General features: G+C 46.5%; 1 protein-coding gene across 1 annotated transcript in view; it reads right to left on the minus strand.

The window, feature by feature from the left end:
* The window catches only part of SLC25A37 (solute carrier family 25 member 37), a 57576-nt gene extending 35704 nt beyond the window's left edge, over positions 1-21872 (minus strand). Inside the window, exons 1-2 of the mRNA XM_084803960.1 lie at positions 17093-21872; positions 16580-16866 (exon numbers count right to left, since the gene is read on the minus strand). Of these exons, the coding sequence (XP_084660086.1) occupies positions 16580-16866; positions 17093-17483 (678 nt within the window). The 5' untranslated portion in view covers positions 17484-21872. The remainder of the gene's footprint in view (positions 1-16579; positions 16867-17092) is intronic.
* Positions 21873-22087: the final 215 nt, after the last annotated feature.

The following is a 22087-nucleotide window of genomic DNA, read 5'->3' on the forward strand; positions in this document are numbered from 1 at the left end:
ATGAATACATATGACATGCATACAACTTTCTAGCAATTATACATAAGCTCCAACAAAAGCGAACCAACTATCCTTGAAGGTGGCATCTATATGCCTCCCGTTCAAATACTGAAAATGTTGTAAGGTCCTCAGTTGATTGCATTATAGGTGGTGAGTGTTTATCCTCCCAATGTTGCATACCAGTCTTTCGCTGTCAAAGGGGCATGGAGAATCCATTTATACTGACCATTTGTTCATTTCCATGAAGCAGGTACATAATTTAAGAGCGTGTATACGAATATACAAGTATAAGACTGTTCCAGTACAAAATTTATCCATATAATAATCTTTTCCCCAAAAGAAGCAGCTACTGTACATTGCCAAAACATACAAAGAAGATTTCACTGTATTGTACCACCAGCAACTAGCCAAATTAAGACAATCCCTTATTAAAGAGGAGTTGAGATGTCCAACAGACATGAAGCAAATGTTTTTGCAAAATATGACGTCGTTTAAGATCCATAGACGAGAGAGGTAGATGCCAAAGTGGTGATCCACTGATTAGACATTTTGTGGTGGTGCTCACAGCAGCTTCCCAAATTCCCAAATGCACTCACAGGTCCAAAAAGGTTTGGGACCCCCCACTCTAGGTATTTGGTTTCACTGTCAAACTGCTGTTACTGTTACTGTTCTCGTAACATTCAACTGAAATCAACCCTGCCCTAACACTCATTAGGAATATGTCTACACCACCCTAAAATCCTGCATTTAAAACGGGGCTTTCTGCTTCAGTTTTAAATGCAGGATCACGACAGACTCCCTTCACACATGCTTCCTTCCCCCACTGCCCCCCTCCTTTTCCCCCTTATCTGAGTCTTCCATATGTTCCATTATACAGCCTCTAGACAGTGCTGTGGTCTAGCTCCTCTTACTGCGGCTTTTCCTTTTCCACAGAGGGAACTCAAGCGCAGGAATTTGATAGCTCATTATTTCCGATCTCTTTAAAAATGGAATAAAGGTCATTTAGCACGGGAGACACCCTGGAGGTTCACAATGTCATCTAAAGGGCCTGCAAATGTCCGTGAGTAACCAATCTCAATAGCAGAATAAAAGCTCCATGTGAAGAAGCCCTAGATCTTCTCCCACCACCCCCTAGGGCAGCAGAAGCTAGTCAGCTTGTCCTCTTCTATGGGACGGTCCTTCAGATATTCACAGTGCTGCTGCATCTTTAAAACTTTGCTACAGCAGGAAGCTGTTCAGCAGGCATGACTGCTCCCATCACTGCGCCACCTTGGAAGGAGTAGCCACACCTACCAGATTTCTCCCTGCAGCCAACTATTAAAAGGTTCAAAGCAGCCAAGACAAGCCATGGCTAGCAAAAAGTAAACAGAATCCAAGTTTTCAAGTTGACTGCACATTTTAAACATTTAATGAGCCCTTTGTGGGGCTGGCACCCAAAATCTTCGATGCAGACCGCTATATATCTTGGCACCTAGAAATACAAGGAGATGTTCCATTCCTGAAGTTAAGCCAGTGGATAATGCTGCAAGCTGAAGCAATGTACCCTATCTTCAGACTCCCAGGGCTAAACTATGTGCTATGTTAAATGTGTAGTGGGTAGCTGATCCCTGCTTGTTTTTTTTACTTCAGTGCAAGCAGCATGGCCCCAATCCAGATCAGGGCCACCAGACTCAGGCAGAGTGTGTGAAACTTTCCCACCCTGCTGCTTTCCCCCTCCCTAAATTACACACACACACACACACACACACACACCCTGTATCAATGGAGGTTTTTCTTCCTTTGTACCGGGGGAGGGGGGGGGAGTAGAAAATTTTCCATTTCATGAGTAACAATGAATGGATGCCAGTTGGAAATACAATATTAAGCAAGCTTGGCAATTTCAAAGTTTGTAATTAATGTTTTTCAGGTGATTATCCTTAGCAAATATGCAAAAGAATACATCTATGTCATTTACATCTCAGTGTGAAATAGAACTAATAGGTAGTGTCAGTGAAACTGAAGGTGCTACAACAACCTCAGAGGAACAGAGTTGAACTCTGTTGACACAGGTGAGTGGTTGTCAGCATATCAAGAACAGTTCACTGGGTTGCTAAAATGTATTAGTGTATCAATACATTTGTGATTTTTTCCCTTACATTTAAACAGTGCAAGGGAAGTACATGCTATTGTCTTTATTTATTTTACAAGTATTCCAATAAAAAACTTCTACATAGTAGAATGTTTACATTGCATAAAGCGTGCTTTAATTTCCCCCCCTCATATATTTCTGGTCAAATACTTATTTACTTACAACATTGGTATACCGCTCCAGATCTAAACAGACTCTGGAGCAGTGAACAACAAGAGATAAAATGAACAAAAGAATGAAACATGATATTAAAATTATTATTTAAAAAACGAAGTGCCAATAAAACCGAGGTTGGTTAACCAAGGAAGTCTTCCTGGAAAAGAACTTTTTTCAGGAGGCACCGAAAACAACCCAGTGTTGGTGCCTGCCTCACCTCCAGAGGCAGGGAGTTCCACAGGGAGGGGGCCACCACACTGAAGGCTCTTCTCTGGGTGGACTCCAGTCGGGCCATTGGTCCATGTGGAACCACCAGGAGCATGCCCTCTGATGACCTCAGTGATCGAGTAGGTGGTAAGGCAGAAGGCGCTCTCTCAGGTGTCCTGGTCTCAAGTTGTTTAGGGCATTGTACACCAGTATCAAAACCTTAAACCTGGCCCGGTAGTGAATAGGCAGCCAGTGCAGTTCCCTCAGCAAAGGAGGTGCATGCTGAAAAGGGGCAGCTCCTGATAACAGCTGAGCTGCTGCATTCTGCACTACCTCCAGCTTCCGGAGCAGCCTTAAGGGCAGCCCCGCATAGAGTGCATACTTATGGTATATTGGGACAAAGAAAAAAGAATAAGGGGCAGTGGCGGCTGGTGCGTCGTACTCCTTTAGAGTTCTGACTGTTTCTGACTGAAACCTAGAGTGGATTCACCACCCCACTAACAAGGGGTACTTTTTCTTTACTTTTGTTATTTACTAAATACAAGTAAAATAAACTTGTATGCAAAGTTAGATCACTCTGTAGGGCTGCCTACCCTAACCTGGAGCACTCTAGTTGTACTGGACTTCAACTCCTATCAGGCCCAGCAAGCATGCTGGTTGAGGAATGCTGGGAGTTGTTGGACATTTTTCTGTCTAAACATGCACAGGACTCTACCCTTAATTAGTTTTAGTGCTATAACACACCACCATACAACAGCCTGACCCCATCCCAGCCTAGCAGAGAAAGAGAGATTTTATGCAGGGAGTTGGGGGGGAACAAGGCTTTAAACCCAGAGAGCTTCGGCCACTGTGTGGTATAGAAATGACATAAATAAATTAAATAAATAAACAAACAAACAAGAGGCCTAGTCGTAGCAACTAGAGGCCAAGCAATTTTCAGTATATTCAGTTAGAAGCAAGGAAGTACTCAAGCAACATTGGCAATATATCATGCACTGTCCTTATGAAACCCTTTTTCTCACCACCAGGATCATAAGACGTTCATTGGTTTGACAGAAAGCCTTAAAAAAAAAAAAAACCTCAAGACATTGTCGTTGAAGAATATCTTGCAGGGGGGGACAGAAACACATGTTAAATCATGCACTTGAGCATTTTTGCTACACAAACGTTATGGTGCAGCAATCCAGAGTTGCTGGGCTTAATCTGTAAAGCACCAATCCAAAGGTTTCCTTCCCTTCGGTAGGTATTCCAAAGGAAGAATTACGTGTTACGATAAGCCCAGGGCTGCCTTTAAGAACAGCAACCTGGTGTCATGTTTGCCCCCTTGCACAAGGTGCAACGAAATTTAGAGTGCGACAATATTGGGACATAGGCATCTCACTGCCCCATATCACTGTCCGCTGCTTTGGGGGAAAGGGAAACACACAGCATATGATGCACCTTGCTCAAGGGCCACCTCCCCCCGCCCCCGGAAAAATCCTAAAATGGAAGATCATCTATTATATGTTTTCCAGACCGCAGAAATTCTCAACATTTATTTTTTATTATTATTATTATTATTAATTACATTTCTATACCACCCCATAGCCAAAATTCTCTGGGTGGTTTACAAAAATTTAAAGTGCAAATCTATCTGCTGTCACAATAGATTAAAAAAAAACACACACACATTATCAGCTTTCCTCAACCTGGCTGGCTGGAGGATGCTGAGAGTTGTAGTCCAAAACAGGGCAGCACCAGGTTGGGGAAGGCTGCATTATATAAACAAGCCCAGTGGGAACTGCGGCCACTGCAAAAGCGATCGAGCTGGATCAGAACAAAGCTTCTCAGAAGCGAAGCGCAGAACAGCAAAAGCTTTGGAGCGATCCTCTTCAGAGCCGCCACTCCACAAGAAGGAAAACCAAACTGAAAGCAGACTCCAGGCAATTCCAGCTGGAGTTTACCTTGGCAAAGCTCATGCTGACTGTCACTAATCTTCCGCTTTCCCCTTTCCAAGCAAGCAGCCATGGCAATTGCGCACAGTCAGGGTTAAGAGGCCTACCGGTAAAGGTTAGTCAGCACATTACACTCAGCCGTGCTGCAGCGTAAGTCTTCCCGGCAGGGAAGCAAAGTTACACAGAATTTTGAAAGGGCAGGGGAAGGAGTGATTGGGCCTGAAAACGCAACCGTCTCTTAAACTGCACAGTTTAAGGTAGCCCCATTCAGGAAACATTTGGCTCCAATGAGCTCTTGGAACAGAAACTGAAAGTCCTCCATTCTGAGCAAGATGAACACAATTTGCGCCCCTCTTCGCCAGCTGTTGAAATCTAGATTTCAAGCTCCACAGGGCAGGGACACTTGCTTGGACACTTGCTTTTACTCCGTGAAATGCCACGTCTATCAGTTAACGCTCTATCAATCAAAGTTTAAATTATGATATTCTCCCTTCTTCTGCAAAAAGCAGCACAGCATCAACACAGCCAAGGTCCGTGGTGGTACAGTGAGGTCCGTTAGGCCACTTGCGCTCTAGCCACAGCTCAGTTTGCAGGGTAAAAAGTCACACCAGGAAGCCCAAGTAGGCCGAACTAGCCAGCCACCATTCTTCCTTTCCGTTCAATCCACTGGTATGTATTTTAGAGCGCAATCCTATGGCTACTAGACAGCATGTAGACAGCCATAGAATATTTCAGTTCCCAGAAACCCAACTCCCCACCACCCCGGAAGAGCAGCAGAGAGTGGCTGAAAAGGGGGCATTCCTGGGGGCAGGGAGTGCGGAAGCGCCGTTATGACGCTTCCTATGCGCCATCTAGCATTCCCCCCCCCCCATCTCCAACACGCTCTGGCTAGACAGCCCAAATCGGCCATCTAACTGCAAATGCAGGTGGGTGGAGCACGGAGGAGAGGATCCCCTCTGCGCTCCACCCACCCTGCATTGGATAGTCGGCAGCCTCCGAGTTCGGAGGCGGCCAACTATCCCCACAGGATTGCGCCCTTAAAGAAATAAAATGTTTTGTAAGCCCTGACCATCTGAATTCCAGGGTGGTTTATGACAGCCTTGTATATGAGCCCACAATAGTTAGAAACCGCTGACGGGCTGGTAGTAGCCCAGATTTCTATACTGGCTGTGGAGTAGGGCAAATAAAACACATTTCCCACAGGCTAGTAAAATGCATTTCCTTCTGCCAAGCAGTCTGTCCGGAAGAGGGATGGAGCTGAGGGTGGACTTCCCTTCCTCCAACATAGGGAAGTGCAGATTGTGTAAAATCCGTTCTGTCTGTATTTCAAAGATTGTCAGGTGCTTTACATTCCACAGTCCCCCTAGCACTGGAATTGGATTTTTTTCTGAATTTGCACAAATGCACAAGTGCATATTTTCACATGTGCAAAAATGTGCAAATTCCCCCCAAATGCACATTTTTATGCCTCAGACAATGGGGGAAATGCACATTTTGGCCGGGCTTTTTGCGTATTTTTCTACAACTAAATTTGCACAAAATTCGGGAAAGTTAGAAAACCAGTCCACAAGTCTTTGGAATCCGCCTGACAGGGGAAAAGCCCGTCCCCTGCAGAATCTGTGGGTCAGATTCATGAAAATCCAAACTCATTTGGTTCCACTGCGGATTTCTCCGACATCTCTACTCCAGAGCCAGCACAGAATCCAAGTGGACTAGCAGTGGAGGAATGCCTCTGGCTACCAGGAGAGTGGTTAAATGCAAGGTTGATTTGTGACAACATAAAAACAGTACAATGTAAAACAAATCAAGACAAAAGTGGCAGATAAAAACAGTTAAAACAGTACTAAGAACGTATCACTGATAGAATGTTAAGGGCCTGGACGAATAAAAAGTTTATGCCTGGCACTTAAAAAAAAAATAATGTTGGTACCAGGTGGGCCTCACTAGGAAGGATATTTCATAACTGGGGTGCCACAGCCAAAGAGGCCCTCTCTCTGGTTGAGAACCACCTCGCCTCTGTTTGGAGAAGCACACAAGCAAAAGAGGTCTTTGGAGTCATCAAGGGCTGAACTGATCTGCAAACCGAGTGCATTATGCCACACAGTGCAGGGAAAGGCCAAATATATATCCAGTATTACTCGTCAGGCTGACTTGGGAGCAAGTTCTGTCCCAAACCAAAACTGCAGCAAACCGATTCTCCAGGTCACCCCCCAAAAATACTCCCTGCATGCCACAAATCCCAGCCTTGCCCAGGAGTTCCTGACACTCTAGATAAAAAGGAAGGGAGGAGGGAGAAGAGAGAAAATAAAAGTTCAAATACAGAAGCCAGGGAATCAGCTTAGATTTTATGATGCAGTATTTTTTTCTCTACCAATGCATGTTTGTAGACATCAGTGGGTTCCTGGTCGATGGCTGGTTGGCCACAGTGTGAACAGAATGCTGGACTAGATGGACCCCTGGTCTGATCCAGCAGGGCTCTGTTTATGTTCTTACATAATCTGCATGCGGGGGGGTCACATTTCTGCTCATCAGTAACTTGCAAGGGGGAAGAAAGAGTAAACTGAAAGGTGCAGCAAAAATCAGCCAAGTTGAAACCCTCACATCTAGGTGAAATTTGGATGGGGGAATTTCATAATTTCTATCTGCAGGCAAGAATGCTGGAAAATTTTGTCTGGTCCACATGTTTAAGCAAACCAAGCTAATTCGCACTTTCTGGACTAGTATAGGGATCGGAACACACGTTATTCTTCAATTTTGCACTCCTCCGAATTCTGTGGTGCAGCTCTCAGCTCACAAATGACATACAAAAATCCATATGGTAAGGAAGACTGCATACAAAAAAAATGTGATTTTTAGGCACCATTATGTATGAAGGTACATGCCATTTTTCATGCAGGTTTTTTTTTTTTTAATTGCAAAATGATGCCGAAACAGAACTGCATGGGCTTATGACTGAATACATGCGAAACTGACACAGAACAAAAACAGACAGATTTGTTTTTGCATACAACCCCAGATCAGCTTTCGGGATGGTGGACTTTCAATCCTCCTCGAGTTACACTGATTATGCAACAAGACAAGCTTCCATGTCAGCTGTTGCCTGGAATGAATGAATGAATGAATGAATGAATGGTCTTGCTTGGCTGCAGTTACTTTAAAGCACAGTTACCATTCTCACTGCCAAGGCAAGGCTCTGATGCAATTTAGGATTTTTTCCCTTACAGTTGTGAAGTTATTTAATTCAAAGTAGGGGAGGGGAAGACGGCAGAGAAAACAGACACACTGCTTTCAGTTTCTCGCTATTCCTCCCAGATTTCCCAAGCCAGGGGAAAACCCTCTTAAATACACCAGGGAAGTTCCAAGAGATTCAACACACTCCAAACAGTGTCTTAACAATATGCCCCAGGCTTACAATAATCTATTTATCCAATCACAGAAGGATTACAGAGGCTAAAGTGAACAGGTTCCTAGCTTCCAAATGCACAATATTTATTTATTTTTAAAAGAAAACAGCATGCTTTTGCAACACAGAGCAATTCAAAGACTGTTGATCCTACTGTTTCACACATATCTGCCACAAAACACCTGTGCACCACAGCAGATGCTGTAGAAGGTTCTAGAATGCATGCACAGTTCATGAAGGTCTGATGGGAACTCACCACCAGCCTGTGGAAAAAAGTGGGACCTGGGACAATACCTTGCAGTGTGGAGTGCTCCTGATTAGTGTTCAAGCCACGCTGTCCACCAGGACACTATTCCATTCTCCATACCACCGGGTTGTCCATTTCTCCCTTCTTCAGTCAACTTTCTGGTTCGAATGTGCCAATTTGCACATTCAGGATGTGCAAATCTGGCAAGGTCGTATCAACTTGCACACTGAACAAAGTTCATCCATCCTCCCTATTCTGTACCAAGCTTGGTACTTCGTTCCTAGGAAAACAGTGCAAAAGTCACTGTCCCCTACAGCATGAAAATGACATTTCAGTTTCCCAAAATTCTTTGGGGGGAACCAACAGAATGGACTTTATCCAGACCACGGGCTTCCTTCGCATTATGCAAGATAAGCATGCCTGTTTTCACCCAAAACTGCAGGAAATGCTAGCAAACAACATGAAGCAACTCTGTGGAGACATAATTTTGCCAAGCTCTGGCAAGGCACTCTGGGAAAGCACGCCAAGACATTCTGTAACTATATGCTAGATTAAAGCAGCATAGCCAGAGAAGGCCGGGGTTGGCTCCTCCCCTTCACGAGTCAGCATGAAGCAAATCTTACTGGAAGGAGAGCAGGAAAAGGAACAGAAGAACATCTTCCCCACTTAACAGAAGGCCATGCATGTGTCCTGTATTAGAGGAAGATCCAGTGCATTTCACCCTGCAGTCTTTCAATGGTCTCATCCACCTTTTAAGCTAGCATTGTGCCAAACATTTCTCCCGTGTTTTTTTCGACCATTCTCATCCAGCTTGATAGAAGAGAAATGGCCTTTGAGAAGAAATTCAACAGTATTTCGGAGAAATTCTCATGGGTTGGGTTTGGGTTTCTTGGGCTTACCTTACTTAGGGGATGGCCGAGGCGTGAGCACAGGTGTCCTGTTTTTCGTTGTAGAATCATCTCTCCCGCAGCCTCCTCAGCTTCCTTCACTTCAATTAAAGCCCAGTTTAAGGCACCATGAGGTAATTCCTCCCATGGGCCTTTTTCAGATCAGGAAGTGCAGGTAGCGCGGGAGGCTAGCTGTGATTCAGTACACTCAAAAACACCACAAAAATAAATTATAGAACACCCTGAGAAGGAGGCAGAACAACGGAAGCCCCTTTCATGGGGGAAGAAAGCTTTCAGGAAATTGGAAGACAGGTTTTTGCAGAGCACTGACTCCACCTCATACCTGGAGCTAGACACAACACTGCCCCCCACACACACACACACCTGCATTGTGGTGATGCAAAATGGGGGCCAGCCTGCCAACACAGTTGATGCTGTTGCAACACGAAAAACCCTTACCAAACAAAGAAAAAAAGCTGTGTTATAAGCCCTGCCAAAGGGGAGCCTTCCCTGTGAGAAACTGTTGAGAATTTCTCCGCCTGAAGAAACACAGTGAAAGTGTCTTCTATATTTCTCTGCTGACGAGGTGGAGAATTTCAAGAGACCATTTGCGCACAGCTCTACTTTCATCAGGCAAAGGAAACACCAAGTCTCATTTAAAGAGGACGGCCAAACAAGCAAGAAAACCTACTGGGACAGCATTCTATGTACCTAGCACATCTTTTAGACCAGGCTCTCAGGTGCTACGCCTGCAATGTTAGGGCACCACCAGCACAATGCCCATCCGAGTCACAGGTCTCTGGCAAGTTAATGCCTCCCACACCAATGACCTGACTGAAGCCACATGCCAAACAGGTTAATTATCTTTTTATGCAAGGGATGGGCTAGAGGTAGATTGGGATCTACTGGTAAGATCTCTGGGGAGGGATGAGGGAGCAATTCATTCAGTTCACATTTTAATGCAAACCTACCTAATTTCCGTACTTTCGAACCACTATGTCAACCAAAACTCAGTTGTCCTTTGAAATCTGCACTTTTGCAATGGAGTTCTTCAATAAAAAAATGCGCGCGTTTGTGAAAATAATGTTCAGATGTGCAATATATTAGGAAAACGGCTTGCAAAAAATATGTATATCAGGCAAAACATTCGTACAAAAGTGGGTGCAGCCAAAGAAACGTGCACAAAAATGCTGATGAACACAAACTTTTAACAAAAAATAATAATTCTCAATGTTCGAGACAAACCCAACCTAAGAGAGGAAGAATGAGAAACTGAAATCAACGGGTTTGTCCATTCCCAGTAGATCTGCAAAGGACAGTGACACCAAATCATTTAATGGCAACAACAAAAACATTATAGATGCTGGTGACATAATAAGAACAATGACTCACGAGGCATACAATGTGGGCACGTCCCGTAGTGGCTTCTTTTTGGTTGGAAGTCGTTGCTCGTATATATTTTGCTCTTGAAAAAACTGTGACAATAATGAATGTACCTGCACTTTTAAATTACATCCCTGTGATGTGGGGATTAATAGATGGACAGCAAAAGTAGATAGATACTGATAGCCGTTATAGTTGCAAAGGGATTTATGCTCCAAACTTGTAAGGAAAAACATCCACAACCTATCACTCAATAGACTAAAGATCATACTGCTCCTGCTACATTTCAGCATATCTCCTACAACCATCAAAGTCATATGGACGCTTATTTAGATATATGGACAGCTTATATTAACATATATATTTGAAATGGAAATCCTTTTTTCCCCCTCCTTGTTTTTTTTTTTCCTCTATCAAGATGTTAATGATTATTATGTATTGATATGTTTCATGATACAAATTTTTCTCTTTTTTACTTTTCTTATTCGTCTGTTGTTACCACTGTGTTCCAAATAAAAAGATTTAAAAGAAAACAACAGCAACAACAAAAACATACTTGTTTTTAAAGTCTTCTCAATTCGAGTGCTGAAATGAAAAAGGTTAGAAAAAAACTCGGAGTGGGTTTTTGCATCAAAGGAGCTTGGGCCCAGTTCTGGCGCTGAAAACAAAATTCCTGGGTTGGGCATGTGCAAAAAGCTATCGTGTTCCTTATTTCTAAGCATACATAATCCCCAAAGTTACTATTCTATGTCTGGCTGCAGGGTTCTAGTAAAAAAAACAGAGAACAGCACCCTGTTTAAGATCAGGCCAATCAGCCAATCCACAAAGTAGTTACCAAACCATATCTTGGTCAGATTACCATAGTTTGCCTTCCATTGACAGGCACTGCATTTGCACAATAAAAATTGCGCTTTGGCTGAAACAGCCATTTCACATAAGCAAAGTATTTATATAAAGATTACAATTATCTGATAAAAGAGGCGCTGCATGAACCATCCCTAGCATAGGAGCAAGGAGACTCCAGTCCAAATCCTCACTCTCTAGAAATTATACATAGGCTTCAACAAAAGCAGACCATATATCTAAATAAATATGTTTGAAGGTAGCATCTATATGCCACCCATTCAAATACTGAAAGCATTGTAAGGTCTTCAGTCCATTGCAGCATTGTAAGTTGTATTTTCATATATATGCATTTCATATGTATTCATCTATGTATATTTTAAAAACTAAAAAAAAAAATGGGGGGGGGGAACCCTCACTCAGCCCCCAAAGCTCACTGGGTGAACTATGGGCCAATCACTCTCCCTCTCTCAGCCTAACCTACCTCACAGGGTGTCTGTGAGGATAAAATGTGGGAGAACTCTGCAACTCTGCATGTGATTTAAAATACTGCTTAGAAGTGATACCCATGCAAGAAATGCATCGCATGACACAGCCCTGGTAAAGATTCAAGATTCTCAACTCTTGCCCACATCCTAACATCAAAATGCACTCATTTGACACGTGAGGAAACAGAGGCATAAAGGAACACGCTGGCCCAAAGAGGAAAAGTTGCAGTGAAAACAAAGGAAAAACAAAAACAAGCAGCCTTAACACCATTTCATTTTAACAGAACCGCCCCCTCTCTTATGGAGGTTATCAGTGATGACAGCACGATAGTCTGAGCCCCAGTTCACAGTGCCAATGCTGACAACTCCAACATATAGCAGATAAGAGTAATCATGATTTTCCTGGGCTCTACTACTCAGGGGGCGGGGAGGGGGGGAGGAGAAAAGAGATGCATACTGAACATTTCCCTCCACCATCTAAGAAAAACTTCCCACACATGGGAAACTAGCATGCCAAGAGACGAATTCAGCTTGTTTCTCCAACATGATACTTTTTATACGTAGGCAGTAAGGCCTTCTCCTCCCACCCCCCAAATCCAAAAGGATCATTCAAACCTCCAACCTACAGCTTGAAATGGTACAACATGGAAAAAGATAGTATCTCCCTGTTTTCTCCTTCCACTAGACAATAAAAACTAGAGGTGTAAGCTCCTTGGAGACAGAGACCTGCCCGTTTGCTTGCAGACCTCAGCCTGTGGAATAGACTCCACACAATGAAATTCACATGGTGCCTATGCTGGCCTGGTTTGCACACAACGACAACCCACACCTCCATTGTTATGAATGAGCCAGCCTGCTAGTCACCGCTGCTCGATTACTTCCATCTCTGAGTTGTTTATCCCGATGTCTGAACCTGAAACTCTGGCTTTTGGGGGGCGGGGGGAGACAAGTCACCCAGATCCTGCATGTTTGGTAAAGTTCTCCATCACTCAAAAGGATTCACTGTTGGAAGTATTTTAATGAATTGTATTTAGATATTTAAAACTTACACTGCTCAAGCTAAGAAGAAACAAGTACACTTGTTGATCCCATTCAGTGGCGTGTGTCTGAGAGAGAGAAAGAACACATACAGAATTTTGCCACAAGTTTTAGTGGTGGTTCAGGAGAGGGAACCACCATAAACCACAAGTTTCAAACTCCTGACTGCTCCAAGAACACTAGCAGAAGTGGATACAGAGCTCATTTTTCCAAAGCATGATGCTCAGGTCTCTACGGGAACCTTGCTATCTGCGCTCTGCTAATTCACTCAAGGCTGCATTTGTTCAATGTTAACGGAAAGGCATTCCGCACATGCTCACAGGGACTCTTTATTACCCCAGAGGACATGTAAAAGAGCCTCTTTCCTACTTACACCTCCGCCCCCAATTTTCAACAGGCTCCTCCTTTTGGGGCTCCCCTGTGCCCAGTGAATCCTGTCGCCCTCGAAGGATTGCACAGACACAGGTTCGACATCCACTTAACCAGCATTACTGCTTCTTCGCCAAGGTCTCTCTCACCACAGGAGGGTTTTAACATGTTTAATTCACCCTGCCAAGGGGTCCAACAGGTTCATTACCTGGTTGCGCAAGCTTGGTTATTAACTTGACACTTGAAGAGGCAAACAGCCTCGTGCTTGTAACAGGGGAAACTGCAGTGGGACAACGCAAGATAGACTTTGACCTCTGAACCACCAAGGTCGCACGTTCATTATGCCACCTGCCCCACTGGCACAGCATCACCACTGAAGGCTTCCCCTTATTTTTCCCGGCTCTGCCCACAGCCCAGACTTACGCCACCACCCCAGAAATACCACCTCCCTCTCAGTTGGGAGCAGGATCAAACAAATTCCTAGGGCCACATCCCCTTGACCAGGATCAGTGCCCTCCAGACACTGTGGACTACAACTCCCATAATCCCTGAGCGCATGTATCAGCCTTCCCCAACCTGGCTGGGGCATGCTGGGAGTTGTAGTTCAATACCTCTGGAGGGCAGGAAGTTGGGAAATGCTGACAGTATACGGTATTCATACTGCTGCAGAAGATGACAGTGCAAGGGGAGGTACACATGACTACTTCGAAGTTCAGCAGCACTATGAAAGGACCCTTGAAAGTCAGGTTCAAAGCTAACAAAACTGGGGTCCCAGCCACTAGGGACAACCATTGAGGGGGAAGGAACACCTGCCCTCCATTGCTTTCTTCCCTCTCGCGAGCTCCTGCACATGTCCTAAGTAGCATGTGCATTCCTGCTGCATAGCAGAGCGTACCTCCCAATGAAAGCAGGGAGCTGATTGCCACATTTCTTATAACGAAAGTTGTAGCACCAAACACACCTATGACGTAACCAGACTTGACGTAACCCTGCTGCCCGACAGCTTTTGCAATCAAGCTAAGTCGCAGAAAGCAAGCAGCTTCTCACGCTAAATATTGGTGAAGTTAGAACATGCAAATATATGTGCAAGCGAGACTAAATCCAAAGCGATTTTTCTGCAACATGGAGTCCGATTCATTTGATACCGGGAAGCAACACCAAACTCGAGCAATACGGAGATTTATCCAATGTGATCATTTGCTCTGTGCATCTCTCTCTCTCTCTCTCTCTCTCTCCCCCTGCTTGGTATTTTCTTATTACTTTGTGAGTTTTTAACTGTATTGGCTCTCATTAGATGCTGCATGAATGTGAACAAGTTTGGGGGGGTGTTTTAGGTTGTAATCCTATGCATATTGACCTGGAAATAAGACCCACTGAACATAGCAGGACTTGATTCTGAGTAAACATACTCAGGATTGCACCAAACGTCATATTAAAACATAAGTAAGCATGTATGTGAAGAAATGGGACAACACACCTTTGTGCAATAATATGGATGGGGAGTGAAGGCTACCTCTTCAGCAATAATAAGGGACAAGGTCTAGTATTGGATGGATACAACAGCCTGTTTGGAATACTCCTAGGAAGAGAGAAACTCAGTATGGTAACAAATGCCACTGCTTGAAATGACAATGTAGTGCTTATTGTTCTTTGCTACAACTAGATTAGGGACAGGCAACCCAGGGACCTCCAGACGTTTTGGACTACAGCTCCCATCATCCTTGAACATTGGCCATGCTGGCTGGACCTGATGGCAGCTGTCGTCCAAAATATCTGGAAGGCACCATGTTGCCCAGCCCTGACCTCAATTTACAACCCCTCCCCAACCCAACGTGATGGACTACAACTCCCATCAGCCCCAGCTAGCATGCCAATCGAGAATGGTGGAAGTTGTAGTCCAACACATCTGGAGGGTGCCACGTTGGCTGAAATAGAAAGAATGTACAGTCATTGCCAACTACCGGAATATAGGACAAGGGCACCTATTATAGGGAAGGAGAAGAAACGGAAGACCATATTCCAGGCTTCCCCAACAGGATGCCCTCCAGATGTTTCAGACTACAACTCCCAGCATTCCTGGCCATGCTGGCTAGGGCTGATGGGAGCTAAAGTCCAATACACCTGGTGGGCAACAGGTTCGGGAGGCTGTCACACACTTTTATTTTTGCTATCCCAATCATGAGAGCAACATCATTCAAGGGGATCAAAGCACCCAATGAATTGAGCTGGGTGCTGGAATACGTAGGCTGAAAGCTGCCTCCACTGCCAAGGATTCATTGTGAGGCCAGTCACTAAGAACGCAATCCTATATATGTTTAGACAGAAAAGAGTCCTACAACTCCCAGCATTCCCCAGCCAGGATACCTATGCTAGCTGGGGAATGGTGGGAGTTGTAGATCTTTTTTATGTCTAAACATATATAGGATTGCGTCCTGAGTCTCAAACCCCACCCCACAATCAGCAATAGCAGCACTGTTTCAAGCCACTATATCAAAGCATGCCCCTTTTGCAAAAAATAAAAAATGAATACAAATAGAAGAGCCAGCGTGGTGTAGTGGTGAGAGTGTTGGGCTGGGAGATCTGGGTTATGGTCCCCACTCGGTCATGGAAGCTCACTGGGTGACTTTGGGCCACTCAGACTCTCAGCCCAGCCTACCTGACAGGGTTGTTGTTGTGAGGATAAAATGGAGAGGAGGAGGATAATGTAAGCTGCCTTGGGTTCCTTGCAAGAGGAAAAAAGGTGGGATAGAAATGCAATAAATAAATAAATAAATAGAACTGATTGTGAATGAATAAAGCACATATAAATATGGAGGCAATCGTGTTGGGGGGGTAGTGATAATAAAGACAAGAGATGGCAACAGGAGGCTGGCAAAGGAACCACCCAGCCAACTTCAGCTATTAGGCAGGACAGAAATGTTATAAACAAATACGCAAACAGATCATGTCCTCTCTTAACAGGGGAGGGTCAGGCATTACTTCAAAGTTGTCACACCTCGGAAAGGAAAGCTACCCTCGGGGTTTTGCAATCGCCCAAGCGAGCCCAGCACCTCAGTCAAGGCTACGACGCCTGGGGGGGTTTGCAATCCGGGAGTTCTTGCGCTCCTACGGAAGGGAAACCACGAGCAACGTTTCCCTCGATTCACGAAACCATGGGCTTGTGCGTGTTCTTGGAGAGAGGGCATGTTCTGCCGGTTGTATTTCAGACGACACGTGTAGCTGGTTACGCTCAGGCGAGGGCAACAGCCTGACTCCTGACAAAGTGATTCGCACCCCCCACACACACACACACACAAAAGGGGGGGTCCCTTCGCGCAATGCTCCCCGGAGAGTCGAGCGGGGGGGGGGGCAGAATTCACGTCGCCACGGGGCAGAGACGGCGAGCCACCCCGATCGCGCGCTGGGGCTGCTTTGCGACGGGCCGGGTCGCTCCCCGCCCCCCAACGCCAGCCAGCCCCCCCCCCCTCGCGCGCCCCCGGACCCTCTCCTTCCTCACCTTGACGGAGTCCACGGGGTACATGACTGTATGCTCCAGGATGCCGGCCACCGCCCCGGCGGTCATGTGGGTGCAAAGGGAGGCGCTGGTGGGCAGGCTCTCGTAGTCCTCCTCGCGGGTGCCGGGACTCTCGCCGTCCATCAGGAGCCCGGGAGCGGCTGACGATGCGGGGCCGCCCGCTGCAGCAGCAGCACCCGCCGCCGCCGCCGCCTGCCTGCTGCTGCTACTTCTTCCCCCGACGCCGCAGCTCAGCTCCATCCGCGCGCCGACAAGGACAGCGGCGGCGGCTGCGGCAGGGGAGAAAGAGGGGGAGGAGAAGGGGGGGGAGAAAGTTCACTTCTTAAAGTAACACCCCCTCCGCCCCCCCCGGCACGCCCCCCGTCGAGCCGGGGCCGGCCAATGGCGCGGCTGCGGGGCGCGGCGCCCGGCCGGCGATTGGCAAGAGCCGCCCCGCGCCGCGGCCCGCTGGCGGCCGCTCGCCGCAAATCGCGGGGAGACGCCGCGCTGACTTACAGGGCCGTCGGCAAATCCCAGGGGAAGCGCGGCGCCGCGCCCTCGCCCACGAGGCGGGCGCGGCGCGGCGAGGCTCGGCGCTTCCCTCCCGCTCGCTCGCTCGCCAGGCAGCCGCGGGGGAAAAGGAGAAGCAGCCGCAGCCAGCCAGCGAGAGAGCGCGCGCGCCGGGGCGCGCACAGGAGGCACTCGGGGCAGGAGCGCCGCTCGCCAAACGCGGCCGCGGGCTTGCTTGCGGAAGACGGCTCCAGGCTCGTCGGAAGACCATCGCCGGCAGACTTCCGCAGGATGGAAACAACGCTGCGGGAACGGGGCGCGTGAAGGCTGCATTTGGCACGGCGTGGGCAAGAGAAGGAACGTGCCCCCCGATGACTCCATTGGGAGAAGTTGCCATCGCGGGCAGGGGCGTGCTGCGAATTCGCTCGGTTTGGTTGCCTTTGTTATTTCTGCCCGCGCGCGCGCACACCCCTTTCTCCTTCTTTTTTACGAAGGCTACTCAGAGCGGCGTACAGCGAGATGCGAGTCAAGAAATGCGCCGTGAAAACGCGGAGGTGGCTCTGCACTGGGGGCGTATGGGGTGGTGACCCTCGGCCTCTCCCCCCCACCCGCTTGTGGAAGAGAAGCCCTCCCGCAACCAAGGGCATTCGCTCCAATGCACGGCGTGCGGCTGCCAGTTGCCACGTGGGATCGTCTCCTTCCTTCCTCTGACAATGAATACTGAGTATCCGCCCTGCCCTCTGCCCCACCAGCCCCAGTGAGCACCAGCCGCCGCTGTAATAATAATATAAGAAGAAATAAGAGGAAAGGAAAGGACAAATCAAGACATGAAAGCAGTAAAGGCACAAAGACAAGATCGCACACAGAAGGTAACATCGCACTCAAAACCAGCAGCTACTATACTTGCAAACAGGGCGACCTGCACTCCCCTTACTCAGTGGTGCTGGACTCCATTCTCATCAGCCCCATGCAGTATGGCCACTGGTCAGGGATGATGGAAGTTCAAGCTCAGCATCTGGTGGGCTGCAAGTTGCTCACCTCTGCTTAAAAACCTGACTGGAAGGAGGAGGTCTCCAGTCATCGGCTAAAAACAGCAAAAATCCAGTGGCAGAGAGTTCCGTCATCTCGGTGCCACCACTGAAAAAAGCCCTGCCCGTCATGCCTGGCCTGCAGAGTCACAGATGGGCACGCAGCACAGGTGGAGAATGCCATGGCTACCTGGGGAAAGACTGCATAAGCCTTCTTTATACATGCATGCCCATCACTAGATTTCTCTAGACATGATCTACTGTGCATGCAGGAATCAGGGGAAGGGAGAACATGGCCATCGGCAGTGGTGTAGTGGTAAAATTCAGACATGCAGGTGCTCAGCATGACAATCCCCATAGCCACATCTCCAAGGACAGTCCAAAAATTGCAGGGGGCTATGTGGATCCATATCAACAAGCCAGTTCCAGCAGTTTTCATCTCTCCCAGGAGCAGGTCTTTTATAAAGCTATTTGGTCTCAATTGCTCATTCAAGACCAAGCCATGCCCAAAATACTTTGCATTACAACAGGGAACAATATAAGGTTGCTGGGAAAATTCATGACCCCCACCCTCAGCTACAGTAAGGGATTGCAGCTAAACTCAGGGGGAACAAAGTCCGAGGGGGGTGGTAGATGACTTTAGCATCCCTGCTGCTAATAAAATTAAAAAACCTGCTGGTGCTGCATCCCTGCGAGCAGTGGTTTCACCACACCACACCACTCTCAATCAGACTATCTGCTAGTTGCTGGGATTCTTGCAAAGAACTCCAGGTGGATCTTAGGCCTGACCTAAAAAAAAGACCCTGAGGACAGCCTTTCCCAACTTGGTGCCCTCTAGATGTTTTGGATTTCAACTCCCATCAGCCCCAGCCAGCATGGCCAATGATCAGGAATGCTGGGAGTTGTGGTCCAAAACTTCTGGAGGGCACCATGTCAGGCCTAAGATTGACCCACATTTGCCATTTTAATGCCCGTTCTCCAAACTGAGAGAATGGGTATTAAAATTAGCAAATGTGATCCAATGTAAGCAAATGAAAAGTGATGCACATTGGGGCAAAAAATCCCAACTTGAGATATACAGTGATGGGTTCTAAGCTAGCGGTGACTGACCAAGAAAGAGATCTTGGGGATGTGACGGAAAACTCAATGAAAATGTCAACCCAGTGTGGGGCTGCTGTGAAAAAAGCAAATTCTATGTTGGACATAATTAGAAAAGTAACTGAAAATAAAACTGCCAATATCATACTGCCCTTCTGCAAATGTTTGATGCAACCACAATTAGAATACTTTGCACCGTTCTGGCCACCGCATCTCAAAAATGATATGTTGTAGCTTTGGAGACAGAGCAGAAAAGAGGCAACCAAAGGAACTGGAGAAACTCATCTTGGGAAAGGTTACAATATCTGGGACTGGTTAGCTTAGGAAAAAAAGCAGGAACATGACACAGGTTTACAAGATTATGCATGATGTGGAGAAAATGGTTAGGAAGACCTTCTTTTCCCTCCTGCCCTGTCTCATAATACTAGAATCCAGTGGGGTCATCCCATGATTGGTGGGAGATTCAGGACAGCTAAAAGGAAGGACTTCTTCACACCGCACATAAAGTATGGAATTCGCTATCACAAGACATAATGATGGGCACCAATTTGGATGGTGTTAAAAGGCGATTGGACAAATTCATGGAGGAGAATAAGGCTATCAAAGGCTACTAGCCCTGATGGGTATAGGCCGCCTCCAGTATCAGAGTCAGTATGCTTCTCTAAGCCAGTTGTTGAGCACAACCAGGACAGTGCTATTTTACTCATGTCCTACTTGTAGGCTTCCTATTGGGGCATCTGGTTGGCCACAGTACAAATACAATGCTGGACTAGATTGGCCTTTGATCTGATTCACTGTGGCTCTTCTTATGTTCTTACACAAAACGGGAGGAGGGTGTAAGACCATTTGAAGTAAGTGAAGCAATGCACACTACCATTTAAAGGCAAGGGAAGGCAAAAGACCATTTAAGTCCAGAGTCTACAATTACGTAAGTGAACCATTGCCTGGAAGCTCACAAACGGCTCATTAAGACAATAGCCATCCATCGCTGTTGCCACACCTTGTGACAGCAAATCCCATAAATAAATTTTACGTTGTGTGAAGGCATTTTGTTAAGGGATCAGTATGTATATATACACCAACCCTTAAGTCAGGAAGGAATTATCCCCTCTGTGGTGGAAACAGAGACCCGATGGGAATAGAGAAGACTTCTGACGAACAATGTATGCCATTCAGCAAGAGGTCACACACATCTCTTTAAACAGTACATGCACCTGTTTTCTCCACACTTTAACTCTTTCCAGTTAAAGCACAGAACAGGAACTAGAGTGTGTGGCATGACTAGAGAGGAGTAGTCTGCCTGTAACACTGTCCAACCAGGTGAAGAACCTGAGGGTGGGGGGTACTCCTGGACCAACTACTGCTTTTTAAGAAGCAGGTCAGAGTTGTTTCTCAAAATGCCTCCTTGTATTTTTGGCTAATGAGGCTTCCACCACCCCTCCCCTCAGCCAGGTCAGATCTTGTTACCTTGATCCATACTGCTGAAAGGGTTGGGCTTGACTTCTGCACTGTGCTTTACATGGGGCTGCCCCTGAAGATGACTCAGAAGCTTCTTGATGTGCAGAAAACCGTTTTGTGCCTTCTAACTGGTGCTCAAAAATGGACACATAGTTAATCCATTCTGCGTCAGTTACATTGGGTGCCAGTTACCTTCTAGGCCTAATTCAAGCTGCTGGTTTTCTCTTTGCAGTCTATTCAAAGGATTGTAAGACCTGCCTTTTTTGTAAAGCTTTCGACTGTAGTCCTGTTTTTGTGGCTGCTTTTGTGTCTGATATTGTTATAAGTGTGGGTGAGTATGAGGAGGGGGCAGTTAACTGCATTTTATCCTTTAAAAATACTTTGAAACTTTGGGAAAGCAGCATTACATATCTTAATTATTCAATACATACATAAATGTTTCTTCAATTTAAGTAATTATTTATGAAAACAAAGACTACGGGCAATTTCTTTGTAAAAGAAGAGCTGCTGGAAACCAAAGAAGGACCATTTGCCCTGGAAGACCTGCTCCTTAATCCTATGTGAGCGAGCGGGGGTAGGCAGTAATACTGGATTGCTGCAATGCACTCTATGTGGGGCTGCCCTTAAGGCTGCTCCAGAAGCTGGAGCTAGTGCAGAATGCAGCAGCTCAGCTGTTATCAAGAGCTGCTCCTTTTCAGCATGCAACTCCTTTGCTGAGGGAACTGCACTGGCTGCCTATTCACTACCAGGCCAAGTTTTAAGGTTTTAGTACTAGTGTATAAAGCCCTAAACAACTCGGGACCAGGATACCTGAGAGAGCGCCTTCTCCCTTACCAACCTGCCCCGTCACTGGGGTCATCAGAGGGCATGCTCCTGGTGGTTCCACATGGACCTATGGCCCAATTGGAGTCTACACAGAGAAGAACCTTCAGTGTGGTGGCCCCCTTCCTATGGAACTCCACGCCGCTGGAGGTGAGGCAGGAGCCAACATTGCGTTGTTTTCTGTACCTCCTGGAAACATTATTTTCAGGAAGCCTTCCTTGACTGACCAGTCATGGTTTTTACTGGTATTCTGTTTTTTAAAATAACAAACGTTTAATATGGTGTTCTATTCTTTTTTAATGTTCACCCACTCCAGTATCTTGTTTAGACGTGGAGCAGTATATAAATGTTGTAAATAAATCAATAACTTTGTGGAAGGAATGATCCACAGCCTGCCACGGGCCCACTGACAAGAGCCCCCTGGAATTGTTCCTCCTGTTCACAATTGCAACCCGTTTGTTCACCTGCCTCTCACTGCTCACTGACTCTTTACCTGTGAAGCAAGCAAGTGGAAGCAAGGATGAGAAGGAGAGCAGCTGGTGACAATGGCCGTGAAAAAGTCGACTCAGGGCGCAATCCTATGCATGTTTAGACA

Source organism: Heloderma suspectum, chromosome 6, assembly GCF_057233095.1.
Source record: "Heloderma suspectum isolate Gila_16-S chromosome 6, 16-S_ref, whole genome shotgun sequence".
NCBI classification, from domain to species: domain Eukaryota; kingdom Metazoa; phylum Chordata; class Lepidosauria; order Squamata; family Helodermatidae; genus Heloderma; species Heloderma suspectum.